At 36.5% G+C, this 23,319-nt stretch overlaps 1 protein-coding gene across 6 annotated transcripts in view; it reads left to right on the top strand.

Annotated features, from left to right (window-relative positions):
- ALMS1 (ALMS1 centrosome and basal body associated protein) overlaps nt 1-23,319 on the top strand; it is a 229,555-nt gene that overhangs the window by 10,677 nt on the left and 195,559 nt on the right. For all 6 annotated transcript variants that reach the window (XM_060657597.3, XM_060657618.3, XM_060657607.3 and 3 more), the window contains exons 2-3: nt 7,899-8,024; nt 18,680-18,875. In XM_060657597.3, coding sequence (XP_060513580.2) covers nt 7,899-8,024; nt 18,680-18,875 — 322 coding nt within the window. The remainder of the gene's footprint in view (nt 1-7,898; nt 8,025-18,679; nt 18,876-23,319) is intronic.

Below are 23,319 nucleotides of genomic sequence, written 5' to 3'. Positions count from 1 at the left end.
TATTTGGGGTCTTTTGTGGTTCCATACAAGGATTAAGTGTTCCTGGCATTTTGATAGGGATTGTATTGAATCTGCAGATTGCTTTGGGTAGTATGGAAATTTTAACAATATTGGTTCTTCCATTCCATGAGCATGGAATATCTTTCCATTTGTGTTGTCCTCAATTCTTTCATCAGTGTTTTATAGTTTTCAGAGTACAAGTCTTTCACCTCCTTGGTTAAATTTGTTCTTAGGTATTTCATTATGTTTTAATATGTTTTGTCTTGATATTACTATAGCCACTCTATCTCTTTTATGATTGTTTGCATAGTAAATCTTTTTTATCTGTTCTTTAACTTATAACCTGTTTGTCTTTTTGAGCCTAAAGTGTGTCTCCTATAGATAGCATACAGTTGAATCTTCTTTTTCATGCAATTTAACACAACATATGCCTTTGATTTGATTGTTTGGTTCATTCACTTGTAGTGTTAATAATATGCTTGGATTTATTTCTGCTATTTAGCTTTTTATTTTCTGTATATCTTGTGTCTGGTTTTTTCCTTTAGTCTTTATATTGCTGCATAGAAACTTTATGCCCATACAGGTCCATTCCCTACCCCTTCTTTAATGCTGTTACTATTAGGCATATGTCTACATGTGTTATACTCAGCAATATGTTGTTATAGTTAAAACTTTATAAAATCTTAGGTTTTTTGAAGAATCTGGCAGAAGGTAGAATAACAAAGATATATTTGTAGCGATTGTTATATTAATCTACTTATCCCTTTTTTGTACTCTTCATTTCTTCCCTTTTTTTGAGTTACTATCTGGTGTCATTTTCTTTTTTCATTAAAAAAATTTTTTTTTAATGTTTATTTTTGAGAGAGAGAGAGAACGAGAGAGAACGTGCCAGGAGGGGCAGAGATAGAGGGAGACGCAGAATCCAAGCAGGCTCCAGTCTCTGAGCTGTCAGCACAGAGCCTGATGTGGGGCCGAACCCATGAACTGTGAGATCATGACCTGAGCTGAAGTCGGAAGCTCAACGGACTGAGCCACCCAGGCGCCCCATGGGGTCATTTTCCTATTCCATTGCACTCTGTTCCTGTTGATCTCCTTTGTGCTGTCATTATCAAATACATTTCTATGTTATAGGCCCAACAATACAATTAAATATATATTGTTTGGCATAGTTGCTTTTTAAATCAGTGAAAGGAAGAAAGGAGAAGTATGCCGTTATACTGTCTTTTGCAATTACCTGCAATATTGCTTTGATTAGCCCTTTTTGTTGTTTTCTCAACGTTTTTTTTATTTTTTTTTTATTTTTTTATTTTTGGGACAGAGAGAGACAGAGCATGAACGGGGGAGGGGCAGAGAGAGAGGGAGACACAGAATCGGAAACAGGCTCCAGGCTCCGAGCCATCAGCCCAGAGCCTGACGCGGGGCTCGAACTCACGGACCGCGAGATCGTGACCTGGCTGAAGTCGGACGCTTAACCGACTGCGCCACCCAGGCGCCCCATGTTGTTTTCTATAAGTTTGAATTACTCACTGGTGTCACTTGCTTTCATCCTGAAGAACATCCCTTAGTATTTTCTGTAAAACAGGTTTGTTATCAAGAAATCTTCTCTTTTGTTTATCTGGGGCTTGAATTATTTTTAATTAATTGTGACAAAATAAATATAAAATTTACATTTTAACCATTTTTAAGTATGCAGTTTGATAATGTTAAATATATTAACATTGTTGTACAACCAATTTTCAGAACTCTTTTCATCTTGCAAAACTGAAGCTTTGTGCCCATTAAACACAACTTCCCATTCCTCTCACCCCAGCCTCTGGTAACCACCATGTTTATGTTTCTATGAATTTGACTACTTTAGTTACCTCATTTAAGCGGAACCTTAACAGTATGTGTCATTTTGTGACTGGCTTACTTCACCTTAGCGTGATGTCTTCAAGGTTCACTCATACTATAGAATATGTAGAATTCCTCTGTAGGAGTATCCTTCCCTTTTAATATTTAATTCCCTTAATAATATTCCATTGTATGCACTTACCATATTTTGCTAATCCATTTATTCATCAATGGACACTTGGGACTGCTGCCAGTTCTTTGGGGTATATACCCAGAAGTGGAATTACTGGATCATATGGTAATTTTATTTTTATGTTTTGAGGAACTATCGCACTGTTTTCCATAGTGGCTTCACCTTTTGCAGCTCCATCAACAGTGCATGAGGGTTTCAGTGTTTCTACATTCTTACCAGCACTTATTTTCTGTTTCTTTTTTTTTTTTTTTTTTTTTTTTTGATAGTAGCCACCTTAAAGGGTATGAGGTGGTATCTTGTTGTGGTTTTGATTTCCATTTCCCTGATGTTTAGTGATGTTGAGCATTTTTTCATGTGATTATTGGCCATTTGTACGTTTTCTTTGGTAAAGTGTCTATTCATATCCTTTGCCTATTTTTTAATTGGCTTATTTGTCTTTTTATTATTGAGTTGTAATAGTTTTCATTATATATTCTAACTATGACTCTTTTATCAGATATATGACTTGCAAATTTTTTTTTCTCCCATTCTGTGGTTTGTCTTTTTACTCTGTTGATAGTGTCTTTTGATGCGCAATTTTTTTTTTATTGTCATGAAGTCCAGTTAGTCTCTTTTTCCTTTTGTTACCTATACCAGGAAATCATTGCCAAATTCAGTGTCATGAAGCTTTTGTTCCATGTTTTCTTGTAAGAGTTTTCTTGTTTTAGGTCTTACGTTTAAGTCTTTGATCCATTTTAGTTAATTTTTGTATGTCATTTTGGGTAAAGTAGTTTACAGTGTATAAGATTTTCACCTTTTTGGTTAATTCCTAAATATTTTATTCTTTTTATTTTATTTTTTTAAATCACCTTTGAACCTTTTTTTTAATGTTTACTATTTTTGAAAGAGACTGTGTGAGCAGGGGAGGGGCAGAGAGAGAGAGGGAGACACAGAATCCGAAGCAGGCTCCGGGCTCTGAGCTGTCAACACAGGGCCCGACGTGGGGCTGGAACTCACAAACTCTGAAATCATGACCTGAGCTGAAGTCCGACGCTCAACTGACTCAACCACCCAGGCAGGCGCCCCCTAAGTATTTTATTCTTTTTAATGCATTGTAAGTGGAATTGTTTTTGTAATTTCTTTTCAGATTGTTTACTGTGTATAGAAGTGCAATGGATTTTTGTGTGTTGACTTTGTATCCTGATACTTTGATGAATTAGCTTATTCTAACTGCGTGTGTGTAATCTTTAAAGTTTTCTCTATATTTCCTTTTCTTGCTTAATGCTCTGGTTTGAACTTCCAGAACTATTTTGAATAGAAGTGGTGAAAGTCTTTTATTCCTGATCTTACAGGTAATACTTTCAGTCTTTCACTATTGAATATGATGTTTGCTGTGGGTTTTTCATATCTGGTTCTTACTATGTTAAGGTGGTTTTCTTCTTTTTCTAGTTTGTTGAGTGTTTTTATTATGAAAGGGTGGTGAATATTGTCAAATGCTTTTTCTGCAGCAGTTGAAATAATCATTTTGTTTTATCCTTAATTCTGTTAATGTGAGCTGTTATGTTGATTGGTTTTTATATGTTGAACCACCCTTGTGTTCTTGGGTTAAATCCCACTGGAATATGGTATACAATCCATTTAATGTGCTATGAATTCTGTGCTAGTATGTTGTTGTGGATTTTTGCTTCTGTGTTTATCAAGGATATTGGTGTTAGTTTTCTTGTAGTGTCTTTGGCTGGCTGCTTCGTATCAAGGTAATACTAGCCTCATAGAATGAGTTAAGAAGTGTTCCTTCCTCTTCAATTTTTTGGGAATGTTCTAGGAAGATTGATGTTCATTCTTTTTTTTTTTTTTATTTTATTAAAAAAAATTTTTTTTAAATGTTTTATTCATTTTTAAGACAGAGAGAGACAGAGCGTGAGCAGGGGAGGGGCAGAGGGAAAGGGAGACCCAGAATCCGAAGCAGGCTCCAGGCTCCGAGCTGTCAGCACAGAGCCCGATGCGGGGCTCGAACCCACGAACCGCGAGATCATGACCTGAGCCGAAGTCAGACGCTCAACCGACTGAGCCACCCAGGTGCCCCTGTTCATTCTTTTTTAATTGTTTGGTAGAATTCTGTAGTGAAGCCATCTGGTCCTTGGCTTTTCCCTGTGGGAGGTTTTTGATTACCAATTCAGTCTTCTTGCTAGTTACAGGTTTGTTCAGATTTTCTAATCTTTCATGATTCAGTGTTGGTAGAATGTGTGTTTCCAGGAATTCACGCATTTCTTCTTTGCCGTCCAATTTGTTGGTATAGAATTGTTCATATTGTTCTCTTATAAGCCTTATTTCTGTGCCATTGCTTGTAATTTTTCCTCTTTAATTTTCTGATTTTATTATCTTGAGTCTTTTTTCTTTTTTCTTAGTCAATCTAGTTAAGGGTTTGCCAATTTTGTTGGTCTTTAAAAAAACTCAGCTATTAGTTTCATTGATTTTTTTTTTTTTTCTGTTCAGTATTTTGTTTATCTGTGCTCCATTGTTTATTATTTCTTTCCTTATGCTTGCTTTAGGTTTAGTTCATTGTTCCTTGAGGTGTAAGTTAGGCTACTGATTTGATATCATGATTTTTTTTTTTAATATACACATACTACCCTTTTAGCATTGCTTTCACTGTATCACAGAAGTTTTGGTATTTTGTGTCTTCATATTCAGTTGTGTCAAAGTATTTTTTATTTTCCCTTGTGACTTCTTGTTTGGCCCATTAATTTTTTGAATATGTGTTTAAATTATACATATTTGTGGAAATTTACAGGTTTTTTTCTGTGCTATTGATTTCTAGTTTCATTCTATTGTGATTGGGAAAAATACTGTATATTTCAGTCTCCTTGAATTTGTTAAGACTTGTTTTGTGGCCTAACATGTTCTGCCCTAAAGAATGTTCCATGTGTACTTGAGAAAAATGTGTATTCTGCTGTTTTTAGGTGGAGTGTTCGGTATATGTGTGTTAGGTCCCATTGGTCTACAATGTTACTCAGTTCCTCTGTTTCCTTATTGTTCTTCAGTATGGTTGTTTTATCTGTCCATTATTGAAAGTGAGGTATTGAAATCTCTTAATATTACTGTGTTGCTGTGTATTTCTCCCTTCAAGTCTTTAAAAATTTGCCCAGTTGATTTAGCTTTTTAAAAATTTGCCCAATTGATTTAGTATTTGAGTGCATAAATACTTGTAATTCTTATATCTTCTTGATGATTTGATTTGACCCTTTTATGATTATATAGTGTCCTTTGTCTTGTAATAGGTTTTTAAAAAAATATTTATTTATTTTGAAAGAGAGGGAGAGAACATGAGCAGGGGAGAGGCAGAGAAAGAGGGAGAGAAAAATCCCAGGTAGGCTCCATGCTGTCTGCAGAGCCAGACACGGGGCTTGAACCTACGAACCATGAAATCATAACCCAAGCCAAAATCAAGAGTCAGATGCTTAACCAACTAAACCACCCAGGTGCCCCTTGTCTTGTAACAATTTTTGATTTAAAATCTATTTTGTCTGAACTTGGTATAGCCACTCCTGTGCTTTTTTGGTTACATTTGCATGGAATATCTTTTTCCATCCTTTCATTTTTCAACCTATATGTGTCCTTAGATCTAAATTGTTATTTCATAGACAGCATAAAGACTACTAACTTTTAATATTAAAAACTTAGGGAGGGACTCTTTCAAATTTTAATTTATACCAAAATCATTTAATCTCAGATGAAGAGTTGCTGATGACACTTGCTTAGTTTTGAAGCATTCATCTTTTAAATCTTTCAAGCATTTAGGTTATATTCAGAGGTAATGGGGGGAAGGTTAATCAAACATATGGGAATATATTAAGAATGAGTTTTCTTGAAGTCTAAACAAGTAGGTGATAAGAATAGGAAAATCTGGGGAAGGGATTTTTAATAAGAATTTTTCTTTTAGCATTTAATTTTGACTTTTAGGTTTTCTTTAAACTGATAAAAGTGAGGGGGGGAGTGTTTTTCTTCTCACACATTGGATTAGTTCTCAAAGTGCTGGTTTCTTAATATTGTATCATTAGTTTTCTACAAATATCCTAACGAATTGAACTCTCTTTATCAGCTGTTGTGAATCAGCTCTTTTCAAAGGTGATAGATACACCATGGTCCACAACCAGCATTATTGAGCTACAGTGAATAGCCATTTTGAACATTCATTTTGGCATTCTTCTTTCCTGGAAGGCTCAAAGAAGACTAACTGTGCCAAAACATTGGCTATATTGTTACATACTTAGGGATTTCAGATTGCCAGATTGCATTTGCAAAACAATTTTCTTTGCTTTTTATTCTTTGTCCCTTAAACATTGCCATTGAAGCAAGATGGGTATGTACCATGATTCTTTACCTTTAGAGAAAAACCTCTTGGAATAGTTGATATCTTAGAAATCTCTGTAGTTCTTGAATAGATTTTAAATATGCTGGCCTTTTTGTGACCAAAAGCACATTCTTGTAAGTCCTCTGTAAAAATGTTTTTGTTAATATAGTAACAGTGTTTTAATTCTGGAAAAAAATATGATAACTTGAGGTTTCCTTCAGAGGCTCTTTCACATTTGTGGTTAATATTTTGTTAGAATTCATCTTTTCTTGACTCATAACTGCCTGTTTTACTTTTATAACTTCTTCCCCTTTTATGGACATTGTATCTTTATTTTTTTGAGGATCTGAGTTACTCATTTTAAAGTTTTTGAAAATATAGTTTATAATCGCATTTTTAGCAGGAGTGTTTTTTGTTTTGTCTTTGGGTACACCCTTCTCTATCTGGTGTTCTTGTGGTTGTCTCTACCTTGCCCCTTGTGGCTGCTTTTTTAAAAGAGAGGTCTTTTTTTTTTTTTAATGTTCATTTCTTTTTGAGAGAGAGAGTATGCGATAGTGGAGGAGGGGCAGAGAGAGGTGGGGGATCCAAAGCCAGCTCTGCGCCGACACGGGGTTCTAACTCAGGAACTGCGAGATCATGACCTGAGCCGAAGTCAGACACTTAACTGACTGAGCCACCCAGGCGCCCCAGAAGAAGAAGTCTTATAGTGAAGCTTTGGGTTTTTATTGTCCAGGGATACTGGAGAAATCTCAGGAACCAGTCCCTGAGCCAGTTGGTGACTTTGACCTAAGTCATTTTTGTTTGATTGCCTTGGATCTGTTCCGTTTGCATTGCTTCAGCCTTGGGCTACAGTCACAGCTTTTATTGTCTTTCACAGGTGAGAGAGCCCTGCTCTAACCCCTGTCTCACAAAATGAGCCTGAAGTTTGTTCCCACAGTCCATACTATGAGTTGATTTTAGTCCCCATTTGTAGGGTTAATTTCTTAGGTGTCTTAAATAGTAAGATTTTAAAACCAATAACTTGCTTGTTTCTGCTTGCTTCTTTTACTTCTAGGACTGTAGGAGGTTAAGGAACTGCTGTGGTTTATTGGAAAGTATGTTGAGTTCTAACTGGATAACCTTAAGACTGTTTATGTAATTTTTTTTTACTTAAAAATTTTTTTCATTTATTTATTTTTGAGAGACAGAGACAGAGAGTGGGTGGGGGCAGAAAGAGAGAGGGAGGCACAGAATCCAAAGCAGGCTCCAGGCTCTGAGCTGTCAGCATAGAGCCAGATGCGGGGCCTGAACCCATCAACCGCGAGATCATGACCTTAGCCGAAGTCAGACGCTTAACCAACTGAGCTTCCCAGGTGCCCTGTTTTTTTATTTTTAAGTGAAAGTAGTAATTTGGACAGTGGTTGTGAAGTTGAAATGTTATATATAGGAAAGTACTTTATAAACTTAGAAATATAGCTAAAGTTTAGATTTTATTATTGTTTAACAATAGTGATTGTTTATCACCATTGTTCATCACTATTTAAATCTGCTTTTGATTTTCAGGTTGTTCCATTGACCTGTCATGTATGGCAACAGTCACTATATCAAGACAATAGTGGTATACAGATTTCTGATGCTAATGTAGTCTCTGTGAAAAAAACAGCTCAGTGGGATTCTGGAGATGATCAGGTATGTCTTATGTAACTGGGAAATTATTTTTCTTTTCACAAGCTGCATGAGAAATTCTGATTCAGCTTTGAAGAATGGTAAGGGGTGAATAATCTTCCATTTTTCTAATAGATCTTTGATAATGTTAGTTATATAGAATAGCATTTCACTTTCTTTTTTCGTCTCAGGACTCCTTTATATTCTTCAAAAGTATTTTCAGTATCTTTTATTAATATGGACTATCTATATTGATATTTAGCTTACTAGAAATTAAAACATTTAAAAATATTTTTAAAATAACAAACCCATTATATATTAATATAAATAATGTATTTTAAAATGAAAAATAACTATTTTCCAAGGCAAAGAATTAGTTGGGAGAGTGGCATTGTTTTATATTTTTTCATATCTATTTATTGTATATATTGTATGTATGTATATGTAAAATAACGAATTGGCTTTTGTGATGGCTGAGAATTCTCAAGATTCACAGCCTGGAGACCCAGGAATGCTGATAGTATAGTTGTAGTCTGAATCCAGAAGCCTGAGAACCAGGAGAATTAATGGTGTAAGTTCCAGTTTGAGTCTTGAAGGGCTGAGGACCAGGCCAGCTGATGGTGTAAGTTCTCTGAATCTGAGTTTAAAGGTAGGAGAATACCAATGTACTAGCTCAAAGACCCATCAGGCTGAGAGAGTGAATTCTCTTCTTGTTTAGCCTTTTGTTCTGTTTGGGGCTTTAAATGGATTGGATGAGGCTTGGCCACATTGGGAAGGGCAATCTGCTTTACTTAGTCTGTGGATCAAATGTTAATCTCATCTAGACACACAGACATACAGAATAATGTTTAACCAAATATCTGGGCACCTGGTGGCTCAGCCAAGTTGACACATAAAATTAACTATCACAATTGGATTCTGTTATCTGCTTCTGCATTTAGTCTGTTGGGATACGTTGAAGTATATGAAGAAAATCTGGCCTTACATAGATACATAGAAAAGGGAGGCCCACATAGATTTCCTGAAAGAGCATCTATGACCTCCAGGTATCCTTGGACCACACTTTGAGAACCACTGATTTAGAGCATAGTTATAAATTTAGAAGAAATAGAAAAATTGTGAGCAGATAGGGAAAAAGTTCATACATGTTTGTTGGAGGAAAAATGCACCCTTACTCAAAATGGTTAAATATTTAAGGTTGATTATCTAATAAGTTGGGTATCAGATTTCTTCTGGTACCTTCAATTTCCCCTAAATTGCAGTGATTATTTATTTGATGCACAATATGGAAGAAGGAGATTTGCTATCATCAATGGCAAGGGGTTAAAAGAAACCTTAACAGAAAATGCATAGCACTCAGGGCCATTAAATGGAAGGGGGATTGCAGTGGATTAAATTGTGTGCCCCCAAATGTGTTGAAGTCCTAATCCCCAGTACATTAGAATGTGTCCTTATTTGGAAATGGGGTGATTGCAGATATAACTTAGATGAGATCATACTGGAGTAGGGTGGACCCTTAATCCAGTATGACTGTTACAAGAGACAAGAACAGTATGCGAAGAGAGAGACGCCCAGGTAGAAGTTGGCCCTGTGAAGACAGAGGCAGAAGTTGGAGATACACTTGCACAAGCCAAGGAATGCCTGGGGTTACCAGAGGGTAGAAGAGGTAAGGAAAGATCCTCCCCTAGAGGCTTTGGATGGAGCATGACCCTGCCAACCCTTGGTTTCAGACTGCCAGCCTCTAGAACTGTGAGAGAATAATGTTGTTTTGAGCCATCCAGTTTGTGTAACTTTGTTATGGCAGCCCTAGGAAATGAATATAGGGATATACCCCCAAATAGTTTAATATTCTCTGAGGACATGTTTATGGTAGAGCATGGTTTAAAAATATCCTACTTTTTGTTCCTGTCTTATGAAATCTATGCCATGAAAAACATACATACACAACGGATAGGTCCTGTAGCTCTTCATTTCTGCCTTTATGCCTGGATTCCTTAGCATAGCTGGAGCATTATGCCACTTTCTAATTTCCTCTGCTCTTTTCTCCTTTTTATTCTGCTCATTCATCTTTATTGCTCTTGTCTAAGTTAGTTTTCATTATTCATTAAAAACTATAGCTCTTGCTACACTGTTCTCAGTTTCTTTCACTTCAGCTTCCATTACTCATGTAGTGCCTAAAACTCTTGGATCTTTGATCTAACCTGCAGAGATCTTTTCCTACATTCCTCCTCCTAAACCTCTCTTACCCCCATTAGGTTATTCATCTCATGTCACAGTCTAGACCATGTCACCTCCAGCAACTTGAGTACAAATGTCTCATCCTCTCTTCTCCTCCAACTGCTGTTTGATTTAATATTCTGCTCCCTGTTAAATGAAATTTTTAAGAGTTTTCTCTCCATTTCCTGCTATGTTAACCTCATTGATGTATAATTTAATATAGTAAACTTCACTCTTAGGTATACAGTTTGATGAGGTTTCACAAATATATACAGTCATATAACCACTATCACATTTGAGATGTACAAGATAGTCATCACCTCAAAAAAGTTCCCTTGTGCCACATTGTAATCAGTTATCTCCCCCATCCTTAGTCCTTGGCAACCACTGATCTGATTTCTGTCCCTATAGTTTTGCCTTTTCAGAATTACAATGTATAGACATTTGAATCTGGCTTCTTTCACTTAGCACATGCTTTTAAGATTTATCCATATTGTTGTATGAATCAGTAGTTCTTTTTAATTTTATATTGCTGAGGAGTATTCCATACAGGTATAGGTTTTTGGGTAGACAAATGGTTTTATTTCTCTTGGGTAGATAACTTAGGATTGGGATTGCTGGCTGGTAAAGTAATTGTATGGTTAATGTTATAAGAAAGTGCTAAACTATTTTCCAAAGTGGTTGTGTCATTTTGCTTTCCCCCACAGTGTGTGAGAGTTCTAGTTGATTTGTGTCCTTGCCAGCTCTTGGTATTAGTATGTGTGTATGTATATATGTATGTGTGTATATATTTTAATTTAAATTCAAGTTAGTTAACATATGGTGTAGTATTGGTTTCAGGAGTAGAAATTAGTGATTCATCACTTATGTACGACACCCAGTGCTCATCCTAACAAGTGCCCTCCTTGATATCCATCATCACCCATGTAGCACATCACCACCCCCCACACCCTGCCACCTTCACTCCAGCAACCCTCAGTTTGTTGTCTGTATTTAATAGTCTCTTATGGCTTGCCTTCCTCTCTGTTTTTTTTTTTTTTAATGTTTATTTATTTAAAAAAAATTTTTTTTTTAACGTTTATTTATTTTTGAGACAGAGAGAGACAGAGCATGAATGGGGGAGGGTCAAAGAGAGAGGGAGACACAGAATCTGAAACAGGCTCCAGGCTCTGAGCAGTCAGCACAGAGCCTGACGCGGGGCTCGAACTCACGGACCGCGAGATCATGACCTGAGCCGAAGTTGGACGCTTAACCGACTGAGCCACCCAGGCGCTCCTAATGTTTATTTATTTTTGAGAGAGAGAGAGAGAGAGACTGAGCATGAGCAGGGGAGGGGCAGAGAGAGAGGAGACACAGACTCTGAAGCAGGCTCCAGGCTCTGAGCTGTCAGCACAGAGCCCAACGCGGGGCTCAAACCCACAAACTGAGTGATCATGACCTGAGCCGAAGTCTGATGCTTAACCAACTGAGCCACCCAGGCGCCCCAGCCTTCCTCTCTGTTTTTATCTTATTTTATTTTTCCTTCCCTTCCCCCATGTTCATCTGTTTTGTTAAATTCTACATATGACCGAAGTTATACGATATTAGTCTTTCTCTGACGTATTTCACTCAACATAATACACTGTAGTTCCATTCACGTTGTTGCAAATGGCAAGATTTCATTCTTTTTCATCACCAAGTAGTATTCCATTGTGTGTGTGTGTGTGTGTGTGTGTGTGTGTGTGTGTGTGTGTACGTGTGTACCAGACACTCCATATCTTCTTTATCCATGCATCAGATGATGGATGTTTGGGCTTTTTCCATAACTTGGCTATTGTTGATAGCACTGCCATATCAACAAAATTGGGGTGCATATGCCCTTTGAATTAGCGTTTTTATATCCTTTGGATAAATACCTAGTAGTGCAGTTTCTGGGTTATAGAGCAGTTCTATTTTTAATTTTTTGAGGAACTTCCATACTGTTTTCCAGAGTGGCTGCACCAGTTTTTTTGTTTCAAAAATTTTTTTGCCATTCTAGATGTACTATGGTATCTCATTGTGGTTTTAATATGCATTTTCCTAATGACTAATGATATTGTGCATCTTTCTGTGTGTTATTTGCCACCCATGTTTCTTCTTTAACATAGGGTCTTTTAAGATCACTTCCCTTTTTTTAATGGCTGATTTGTTCCACTTTTTGAATTTGGGAATTCTTTATAAATTCTAGATGCAAGACTTTTATCAAACATGTTTTGCAAGTATTTTCTCCCACTTTATGGTTTTTTCTCCAAATTCTATGTATTTTTTAAGCGCAGAAGCTTCAATTTTGATGAAGTTGGTGTATTGATTTTGTTTTTTTTTATGGTTTATACTTCTTGTGTTCTGAGAAATACTGGCCTAATCCTATGTCACAAAGATTTTTTCCTGTTTTCCAGCACAAGATTTCTCAGCCTTGGCCCTTTTGACATTTTGGGCCAGATTGTTCCTTATTGTGCGGGGCTGTCCTGAATGTTGTAAGGTGTTTAGCAGCATCCTTGACCTTTCCCCATTAGACATCAATAATATTTCTCCATGTTATAACCATGAAAAATGTCTCCAAAAATTGCCAAGTGTCCCATGGTAGAGGGGAGAGGGTGGTGTCAAAATTTTACTGAGTTGAGAACCATGGTTTCTGAAGTTTTATAGTTCTAGCCTTTATATTTATATGTATGATCCATTTTGAGTTGGTTTTTGTATGTGATGTGAAGGATCCAGCTTCATTTTTTTACATATGAAAATCTAATTGTCATTCCACCACTGTTTGCTGTAAATATGGTCTTTTTCTCTAGTGCTTACTTGGCATCTTAATCAAAAATGGATTTGGGGCGCCTGGGTGGCTCAGTCGGTTGGGTGTCCGACTTTGGCTCAGGTCATGATCTCACGGTCCCTGAGTTCGAGCCCTGTGTCGGGCTCTGTGCTGACAGCTCAGAACCTGGAGCCTGCTTCAGATTCTGTGTCTCCCTCTCTCTCTGCCCCTCCCCTGCTCAAGCTCTGTTTCTGTCTCTCTTAAAAATAAAAATAAACCAAAAAAAAAAAAATTAAAAACAGATTGACTGTATATATTGGTCTATTTCTGGACTCTCTATTCCATTGATTTATATGTCTGTTATGTTAATCCCACATTCTTAATTATTGTACTGTCTTGAAATCAGGTGGTGTGAGTTCTCCCCCTTTGTTCCTCTTTTGAAAAGTGGTTTTGTTTATGCTAGGTTTTTTAAATTTCTATATAAATTTTAGAATCAGGTTGGTTATTAAAAAAAACCTCGAATTTTGATTAAGATTGCTTTGAGTCTGTACATCAATTTGTAGAGAAGTGACATCTTAATAATATTTGAGTTCTCTAATCCACAAACACAGCAGTTCTTTTAGTTTTAGTTAGGTGTTTAATTTTTTTCATTAGTGTTTTGTTGTTTTCGGCATACCCAGCTTAACACATGTTTGTGTTACACTTACTTTTTTTTTAAAACATTGTTTTTATTGAAGGGTAATTTTACTGATGTTTTTAAAAATTTCAATTTCCTCATTGCAAGTATATAGAAATATAAATGACTTTTTATATTGACCTTTTATCCTGTGACCTTGTTAATCACATTTACTGGTTTTAGTAGTAGGTCTTTTGTGGATTTTTAAAAGTAATTTCAACTATATTTTTTTCCTTTTAAGTATATATGCCTTATGTCACTGGTTATCTACTTATTATTTTACTTAATCTCCTTTGTGTTCTGACCTCAACTCAGTGAAAGCAAGTTTTGCCAACATTTGTATAACTGAATACAGTGAGCACTTTTCTGTCCTCATCTTAGGTACAATAAATAGCATTTGACACTGTTAACCATTGCATAACTTAATTAAAATTATTTCCTTTCTTAGCTTCTACCAGTTTTCTTTCTACTCTTCTGCTATTCTATTTCCTTTGTTGCTTTATCTTCAGACAGAGAGACAGAGCACAAGCAGGGGAGGGGCAGAAAGAAGGGGAAACATGGAATTCAAAGTAGGCTCCAGGCCCTGAGCTGTCAGCACAGAGCCCAATATGGAACTTGAACTGTGAGATCATGACCTGAGCTGTAATCAAGAGTTGGATGCTCAACTGAGTCACCCAGGTGCCCTGAAAAAATATTTTTTTAATTTTTTTTTTTTTTTTTTTTGAGCTAGAGAGAGAAGCCAGCGGTGGGGGTTGGGGGGGACGCAGAGAGAGAGGGAGACATAGGATCTGAAGCAGGCTCTAAGCTCTGAGTGTCAGCACAGAGCCCAGTGTAGGGCTTGAACCCACGAACTGTGAGATCATGATCTGAGCCAAAGCTGGATGCTTAACTGAGTCACCCAGGCGCCCTAGAAAAAATTTTTTTTGACACAGTGTTTTTAAAATTTCAAAATAGAACACTTTAAAGTGCATATGGAGTGCATATTTGGCCGCAGATTCCATCACTCCCTTATTCCAGGTGGATTTACTCATTTCTGTTACCTCCCTCGCCCTGTATGCATTTGAGTTTTTGACTTTTGCTTGAAGTGTTGGGATGTTTTGATTCTCATCTAGATCTGGGGGTTTATATATACCTGTATGCTTAAAAATCCCAAATTTGTATCTCTAATTTTCATTTCCCCCTCAAAATTTGTTTATATTCTGCTTATTTGTTATCCCTACTCATATCTGTCAAAAACATTAGGGATTTGAGGGTCTTTTTATATTGATCAAAAAGGTATAACACAAGCAATCATTGTGTGGTAGAAACATAACAACAGAGTACACAGAAGCTTGTGATGACCACTGGATGTTGTAGGTAAGTGTTGAATCACTAAATTGTACACCTGAAACTAATATTACATTGTATATTAACTAACTGGAATTTAAAAACAAACAAACAAAAAAACCGAAATATGCAGAAAGGAAAGGAATGTAGAAGAGGGATGTTTTAAAATTTTATTTTATGATGGGAAATTATAAGTACGTTTGGGGAGAGGTATGATTTAGTATAGAGGGAAAATGGATGAAGAAAAGCAGGAGAATAATTATAGGAAGGCAATCGTCGAAAAGAATGAAGGGGTGCCTGGGAGGCTCAGTCGGTTCTGTGTCCAACTCTTGATTTTGGGTCATTATCAGGATCTCACAGTTTGTGAGCCTGAGCCCTGCATTGGGTTCTGCGCTGACAGCGTAGAGCCTGCTTGGGATTCTCTCTCTCCTCCTCTCTCTCTGCCCCTCTGGCACTTGCACTTTCTCTCTCTCAGAATAAATAAACTTTAAAAAAGAAAAAAAGAATGGAATAAGATGGGAAGGTTGGTGACAGACTTCTTTTAAGTCACAAAATGAAAATGGGGTTGTAGATCTGGTGATAGGAAGATAAGGAAGTTCCATCTCAAGCCGTTCACTTAATTGAAGTCGATGAGGTCATCATTTGAAAATGAGGAAGGAGAGTTCAGTTCTTGAGGAGAGGCTCAGCTGACGTTACCTTTAGAATCTGTCTTTAGCAAGTCAATTCACTGGGAAAATACAGTAGGATTTCCAGGCAACGCTGAGTGCCCTTGAGGTTTAATGTCATCAATTTAAAGGACAAACCATCTGGGTTTGTGCTTTACTCAGCAGTGTGCTGCTGCTTGGATTCAAATAAGGAGAAGGTTCAACTAGAATTGAGCTTTTGCCAGGCAAATAGGATGGTGGGAGAAAAGGGCAGGAAAGTTAAAGATGTTTGCAAGGCAGTGGTTATGAGGATGATATGAAGATGACTGTGAACTCTCAGAGTGGTAAAGAGGAAAATACAGCTAAGAAAGGAATTATAAAAAGTGTAAATGTAGTAGGATAGTTGTTTTAATGAGATTAAAGAATTACCGAAGTGGAGCTAGAGTAGAGTAAGAGATCTGAGGAGGCCAGAGTGTGGGCAGGAGAACAAACAGATACCTCGCGTATAGGAGTGAGGAATAAACTATGGGACCAGGCTCAAACCAGGCTCAAGGAGGCTGAGAGATAAGTTAGGGACTAGAGATTTTGCTGTAGTGAGAGTCACACAATGACTAGAATTCCCCTGCTTTAAAACCCTTCTTTGGCCCACTATGTTCTATAGAATGGAGTATTCTCAAAAGAAAAAATTTAAAGTTAAACGCCTTTTATTTTTAAGTATTAAAAACATGTTTCCAGCAGTGATTTGGTGCTCTAGGTTGGTCGAATTTATTCAGCATGGAAGGGATTGAGATAGTTTGGAATGCTAAAGGTCTGTTACATAATTCCATAAACCACAGATGAGTAGTGTTAATATTTTGGAATCTTAGGCCTTAATGTTTTTTTGCTGCATATATTTATATAATTGATAATAGGTAGTGGATAGTTGTGTATCTTTTTTTTTTTTAACATACTAAAAGAGCTTTTTATTAATGAATTTTAAATAATGGAAATAACTTCAAAGATGAAAGTGTTGTTTGAGAAACATTCTAAATTATAATACATCTTCTTTTTGTAGATTCTAGGTCATTTGGGAGTGAAAACATTTATATTCTCTTTAAAAAACATTTGAATTGGTCAAGAAAGAAGAGTCCAGTAACAGACTATTTACAAAATCATGAAAATCAATAGATTATGTATCCAAGTATGTAGATTGCCATGATATAATGTCATTTTCTCATTTTCAAACAAATAAATAAATAAATAAGTATCAAATGAGTTTATTATTTGACCAAAGATTTTAGATAAAGGGTGAACAACTATAGGAAGAGGAAACATAGTAAAAAGGAAAACAAATAAATTTAGAAAATATAATAAAATTGCTAAATTCAAGATAAAAACAATGGCTACATTTCTGAAAAATCCAGTCAAGAGAAAAAGCCCTAATGAAATAAGCTTAATACAAATGTATTAAAGCTTATAGAGTTGGACTAGTACTACTAAAGAGGTAACTGAGAAAGTTAAAATAATACCAGCTATCAAAAAGGTTTCTGGACCTAATAGGTTCACTGGTGAAATATTTTCTATTTTTAAAGAAAGTTTAATTTCCTTGTATAAAATAAATATAGAACGAAATTATAGAACAAGGTTAGAAAACAAAGCAAGGCATTCTAAAATCCTGATTAAGACTATATATGAGTGAAAATGTTAAAGACCAGACTAGCAAATATGATTAAAAGTCTGATCTACCACTGCCAAGTAACCAATGTTGCAATAGAAAAAAATTTGTTGCAATATGTTATCAGACTTAATTGGAAAAAAAAGATACTATAATATACTTTGATCAAAGTTGAGCTCATTCCTAATCCGATTAATTAAATATGAAAATAAAAGTGTACTTTCATAGCCTGATAGGAAGAATATCTTTATTAACCAATACCAAATTTAAAAGGAAAATGCCGCTAAAATTGTTTGCTATTAGTCTTTAATTCAGCATTGCTACTTAGTATAGTATGGTCTGTGGATTGGTGCCAATCCATGAATTGGTTGTTACTGGTCTGTCAAGAGATAAGTACAAGAATATAAAAGAAGTAGGGAAAACTGTTCCCTCCCATATATATTTTGAGAAGCGTTGCTCTCAATCATGCCTCTATTGTAAGAGTAAGCATTTGAAAGAGACACATGTATCATTATTCATGGATGATGTGATGATGTTATATAATGAGAAGAGCCAAGAGTCCTCCAGAAACCAGCATAGCTAATTAAGAATTCAGTAAAGTGGTCACATATAGAGCATCTTGTAGCTTTTTTTTCAGTTTTGTGATCAAATGGTAAGATTTCATCATGTAGAACCAAATGTATTTATTGTTTTAATGATGAGCACTGTTAAAGAATAGCAGAAATGCCAGTGATATAACATGTTAAAAGATGGGTAGTAATGGGAAAAAGGTCTAATGTAGTTAATACTGTGAAAAACATACAGAAAGAACAGTTTTAATTTTTCCAAACATTGTGATGAGAATGTCATCATATAGGAGCTATATGCTACATGAGTGGATATTTAAAGCTAAATATTATATCTGTTTTTTAATATTTAGTTTTGAGAGAGAGAGAGAGAGCGCGTGTGCATGAGCGGGGGAGGGGCAGATTGAGGGACACAGAGGATCCGAAGCAGCTCTGCAATGACAGCAGCAAGGCCGATGTAGGGCTTGAACTCACAAACTGCAAGATCATGACCTGAGCCGAGGTTGGATGCTCACCTGACTGAGCTACCCAGGGGCCCCTCTTTTATTTTTTTTAATGCATGTTTATTTTTGAGAGAGAGAAAGAGAGACAGTGCAAGCAGGGGAGGGGCAGAGAGAGAGGGAGACACAGAATCCGAAGCAGGTTCTAGGCTCCGAGCTGTCATCACAGAGCCCGACGTGGGGCTCGAACTCACGAACTGCGAGATCATGACCTGAGCTGAAGTCGGACACTTAACCAACTGAGCCACCCAGGTGCCCCAAATCTAAATATTAACGTATATGGTAACTCAGTTAATTACTTAGCATATTTTCCTTCAAAATTATTGTTTTAGAGAACAGAATCTTGGCATTGTCTTCCTCAAGAGATGGATTCTTCCCACACTTTGGATACAACCCACACCAGTTTTAATATCAGAGAGGAAAGGACCAAAGTGACAGGCTTCCCCTCTCTGGAGGAAGGTATATTGACCCAAGCGGAAAATCAAGTAAAGGAACCCAAGAGAGATCTCTTATGTTCACCGCTGCTAGGTAATGCCTCTTTATTTTTAACTAGTAGTAATACCTCAAATTTGTAAAAATACTTTCGGGGGGGGCGCCTACAGGTCCTGTATCTAAACCTTTCTTGAGTTGAGGAGCTTTATAGAGCCATCCTCAAGGGTATTAGCTTATTTCTGGTTTTCTACACCGGCCAGCTGGACTAGTTATGTTAAATGTGCACTCTCCCCTCATTTTGTTATGTTCTATTCCTCACAGAAGGCAGAAAGGTGATCATTTCCTCTCTAGTGGGTATACCTCCTCAGCCCAGAATTTGTGGATTTTTCCTTGGGGTAAACTGTGTATTATCCTTTGACAACTTCTCTCAACAATGGAGACTCCATGATCCTTAAAAAAGCAAATGTTTATGTTTACCTCATTAGATACCTAGGAGTACTTAAGGCATATGTTATTCTCAGTTTTCAGACCCCCAAATTAAGATAAAAAGGTTAAATGACTTGTTTGAGGTAGATCTTATTGGTTTCTTCCATTTAATATGGAACTGACTTATTAGCTCTTTACAGAGGTAATTTTTTTTTTAAGTCTGTTTATTTTGAGAGAGTATGTGGGGAAGGAGCAGATAAAGAGGGAGAGAGAGAATCCCACGTAGGCTCTGTGCTCAGTGTGAAACCTGACGTGAAGCTTGGTTCCACAACCCTGGGATCATGATGTGAGCCAAAACCAAGAGTTGGATGCTTAACTGATTGAGCCACCTAGGTGCCCTTTACAAAAGGTAAACTTTAAATGCTTTTCAAATCATAAAGGTAGGAGGTAGAATTGTACTATTACTACTTTGGGTCAGAAGAATGTTTAACGAGTATGGTAATTTAAATTTTTTCATGTCTAAATGATATTCAGACAAACATTATTTTCTTCTTCCTGCTTTATTCAGGTTTTTTTTCAAAATTTGAGAAAAATGCATCAATCACATATTTTAAAATTAGCCTTTGACAGGGGAATGAGATTTAACCATGATGTTGTCTTGTCAGAGTTTTGTAGAGGAGCACAAATAGGAGTTAATTCAGCAAGTTCTTTTCAAACATAAGCCAAGGCTATCCAGATCAAAATATTGGCGCCGGTGTATTTTATGATGTGGATCATCAAAGTCAGTTTTAGTTTCACATTTTAAGAAAGATGTTGACAGCATTAGAATTCCTTTGTGAGAAGAGATGAGTATGACTGTGGATGAAAGAAGACTTTGCTATGATCAGGTGTTTGAAGGACTGTCAAGCTAAAGAGGAAGGAACTTACCGTTCATTCATTCATTCGTTGAACAAATATCTAAGTGCCTATGGTGTGTTTGATGCTAGGGGTATATAGATGAAAGCTACTTCTACTTATGGGAAGACAGTTTAGTAAACAGAAAAATAAGAGTACCATGGGATGAGTATTAGAATGGTCTAGAGCACGGGTCTGATTTTGTACCTTCCGTGAGCTAAGAATAGTTTTTGTATTTTTATTTTATTTAATTTATTTATTTATTTATTTAATTTAATTTTTTATTTTTAAAAATTTATGTCCAAATTAGTTAGCATATAGTGAAACCATGATTTCAGGAGTAGATTCTTTAATGCCCCTTACCCATTTAATAGTTTTTGTGTTTTTAAAAGTTTGTAAAAACAAACAAAAAGAAGTATGTGTGAGAGAGACCACATGTGACCAAGAAAGTCTAAAATATTTATTAGTTGGCCTTTTATTAAAAACATTTGCTAATTCCTAGTCAAGAGGTTAAAATGAGAATACATAACTTATAGGGAAGCTGTTTTCAATTTGATATAAGAAAGAACTTTTTAATAGTGCCATTTAATAATGGAAAGACTATATAACAATAAAGTGAGCTTTATGTCACTGTAAAATGTCAAGCAGAATTCTCCAATAGAATTTCAGCATTGGGTAGGAGACTTTATGATGTGGCTTCTAAAATGTTTTGTAGGTAGAGTTTTGTAACTCTAGCTTGTGATTTATTGTAGAAAGTAGAACATCTTTAATTGTAGCAATTAAATTTAATTTAACTGATAGCTAGAGGAAATTTCATCATTGCTGTTTTGTTACAACGGTCATGAATACAGTCATTGAGGGGTGTATTGGTCTCACCAGTGGCAAATGTCATGATGACTGGTGCCAGAACAGTTAGATGTCTTAAAAAAGAGTGATCCGGGATGCCTGGGTGCGCAGTCGGTTAAGCAACTGACTTCAGCTCAGGTCATGATCTCACGGTTTGTGGGTTTGAGCATCACGTCGGGCTCTGGGCTGACAGCTCAGAGCCTGGAGCCTGCTTTGGATTCTGTGTCTCCCTCTCTCTCTGCCCCTCCCCCACTTGTGCTTGGTCTCTGTCTCTCTCTCTCAAAAATAAATAAAATGTAAAAGAAAAAAAAAAAAGAGTGATCCAAGCCATCAGTAGTTGTCTAAATGTGAGGAAATGTGGGGTCTTTGTTAAAAACCTTCAGGATTCTTAGAGGGGTAAAGGACTTCTGTTACAACGGTTTAAGAACGAGCCTCTAAACCAGGGTCAAAGAGGAATTATACCAGTAGTTCTTGGTAGTAAAGGTTATTGTTATCATTCTGCTTCTCAGTTAAAAAAACTTTATTTATTTTGAGAGAGAGAGACCGGGAAAGAATCCTAAGCAGGCTCCATGCTGTTAGCGCAGAGCCTGATGAACTCATGAACTGTGAGATCATGACCTGAGCTGAAATCAAGAGTCGGGTGCTTAACTGGCAAAGCCACCCAGGTGCCTCTGCTTCTTATTTTTAATAAATTCATTCAGTAAATAAATAATTCTATTTTGAGTGCCTACTAAGTATAGCAAATACTTTGCTAGGCACTGAGGATATAGCTGTGAATAAAGTGGATGTGGAGTTGACAACGTAGGTGGGAAGCAGGCAGGCCAAAGATGAAAACAAGAGTATGACAGTTATGATAGGGAAGGTGTACAATGTGGTATTATAGGTATTCTGAAGTCAAGAAAGTATACTGTAGCAACAGTATTATATTCATGGTGAAAGAACAGTTGAGTTTTAACAAAATATCATGTATCCAGTTAAATTAATATTAGATACAGTGCATTAGATAAATGTTGGTTTTATAGTTTTATTTCTTTTTTTTTAATTTAATTTTATTTATTTTTTTAACGTTTATTTATTTTTGAGACAGAGAGAGACAGAGCATGAACGGGGGAGGGGCAGAGAGAGAGGGAGACACAGAATCGGAAGCAGGCTCCAGGCTCTGAGCCATCAGCCCAGAGCCCGACGTGGGGCTCCAACTCATGGACTGTGAGATCGTGACCTGAGCTGATGTCGGACGCTCAACTGACTGAGCCACCCAGGCGCCCCTATAGTTTTATTTCTACTAAAACTTTATTCTTGTTTTATAGTTATATAAATGCTATAAAAAATAAGGAGTTTATACCTATTTTGTACATATTTAAGCACATTTAATAACAATTGTTTAAGTTGACCTTCAGAAATCCACAAGAATTATTTTTCCTTTTTTTAAAAAAAATTGTTTTTAAGTTGGAGAGAGAGAGGGAGAGAGAGATAGCAAGCAGGGGAGGTGCAGAGAGAGAGAGGGAGAGAGAGAAAGAATCCAAAGCAGCCTCCGCTCTGTCAGCACAGAGCCTGATGCGGGCTTGAACTCATGAACTGGGAGGTCATGACCTGAGCGGAAACCAAGAGCCGGACGCTTAACTGACTGAGCCACCCAGGCACCCCAAGAATTATTTTTCTTTTGAATCAACAGTTCTCAAACTTTTTGGTCATAAGACTCCTTTACATACTTTAAAATTATTGAGGACTTCAAAGAGCTTTTGTTTATGTAGGTTATTGGTATTTTCCCATATTAGAAATTAAAACTGAGAAATTTCTGAAATATTTATTAACTCATTATAAAATAACAGCTCCATTGCCGCATATGTGTTAAATTACATATTTTTTTAGAAAAATAACTTTTCTGGGGTGCTTGGGTGGCTCAGTCGGTTAAGCGTCTGACTTCGGCTCAGGTCATGATCTCACGGTCTGTGAGTTCGAGCCCCCCGCGTCGGCCTCTGTGCTGACAGCCCAGAGTCTGGAGCCTGCTTCCGATTCTGTGTCTCCCTCTCTCTCTGACCCTCCCCCGTTCATGCTCTGTCTCTCTCTGTCTCAAAAACAAATAAACATTAAAAAAAAAAAAATTAAAAAAAAAAAAGAAAAATAACTTTTCTAAAACAAAAATATTTAGAAGAGTAACATTGTTTTACTTAAAACCCCTGTAATATTTGACCTCATGGAAGTCAGGTAGATTCTGATACCTGCTTCTGCATTCAATATATTGCTATATCATAGATAATGTAGCTTCTGGAAAATTCTACAGTACCCTTGTGAGAGAATGAGAGTGAATAAGGCGAATGACATCTAAATATTATATTGAATATAATTTTGACTCTAGGCACCTCCTAAGAATATT

This window comes from Panthera onca, chromosome A3 (genome assembly GCF_046562875.1).
Source record: "Panthera onca isolate mPanOnc1 chromosome A3, mPanOnc1 haplotype 2, whole genome shotgun sequence".
In the NCBI taxonomy this organism is placed as follows: domain Eukaryota; kingdom Metazoa; phylum Chordata; class Mammalia; order Carnivora; family Felidae; genus Panthera; species Panthera onca.
This window is presented reverse-complemented; position numbering and strand designations above follow the sequence as displayed.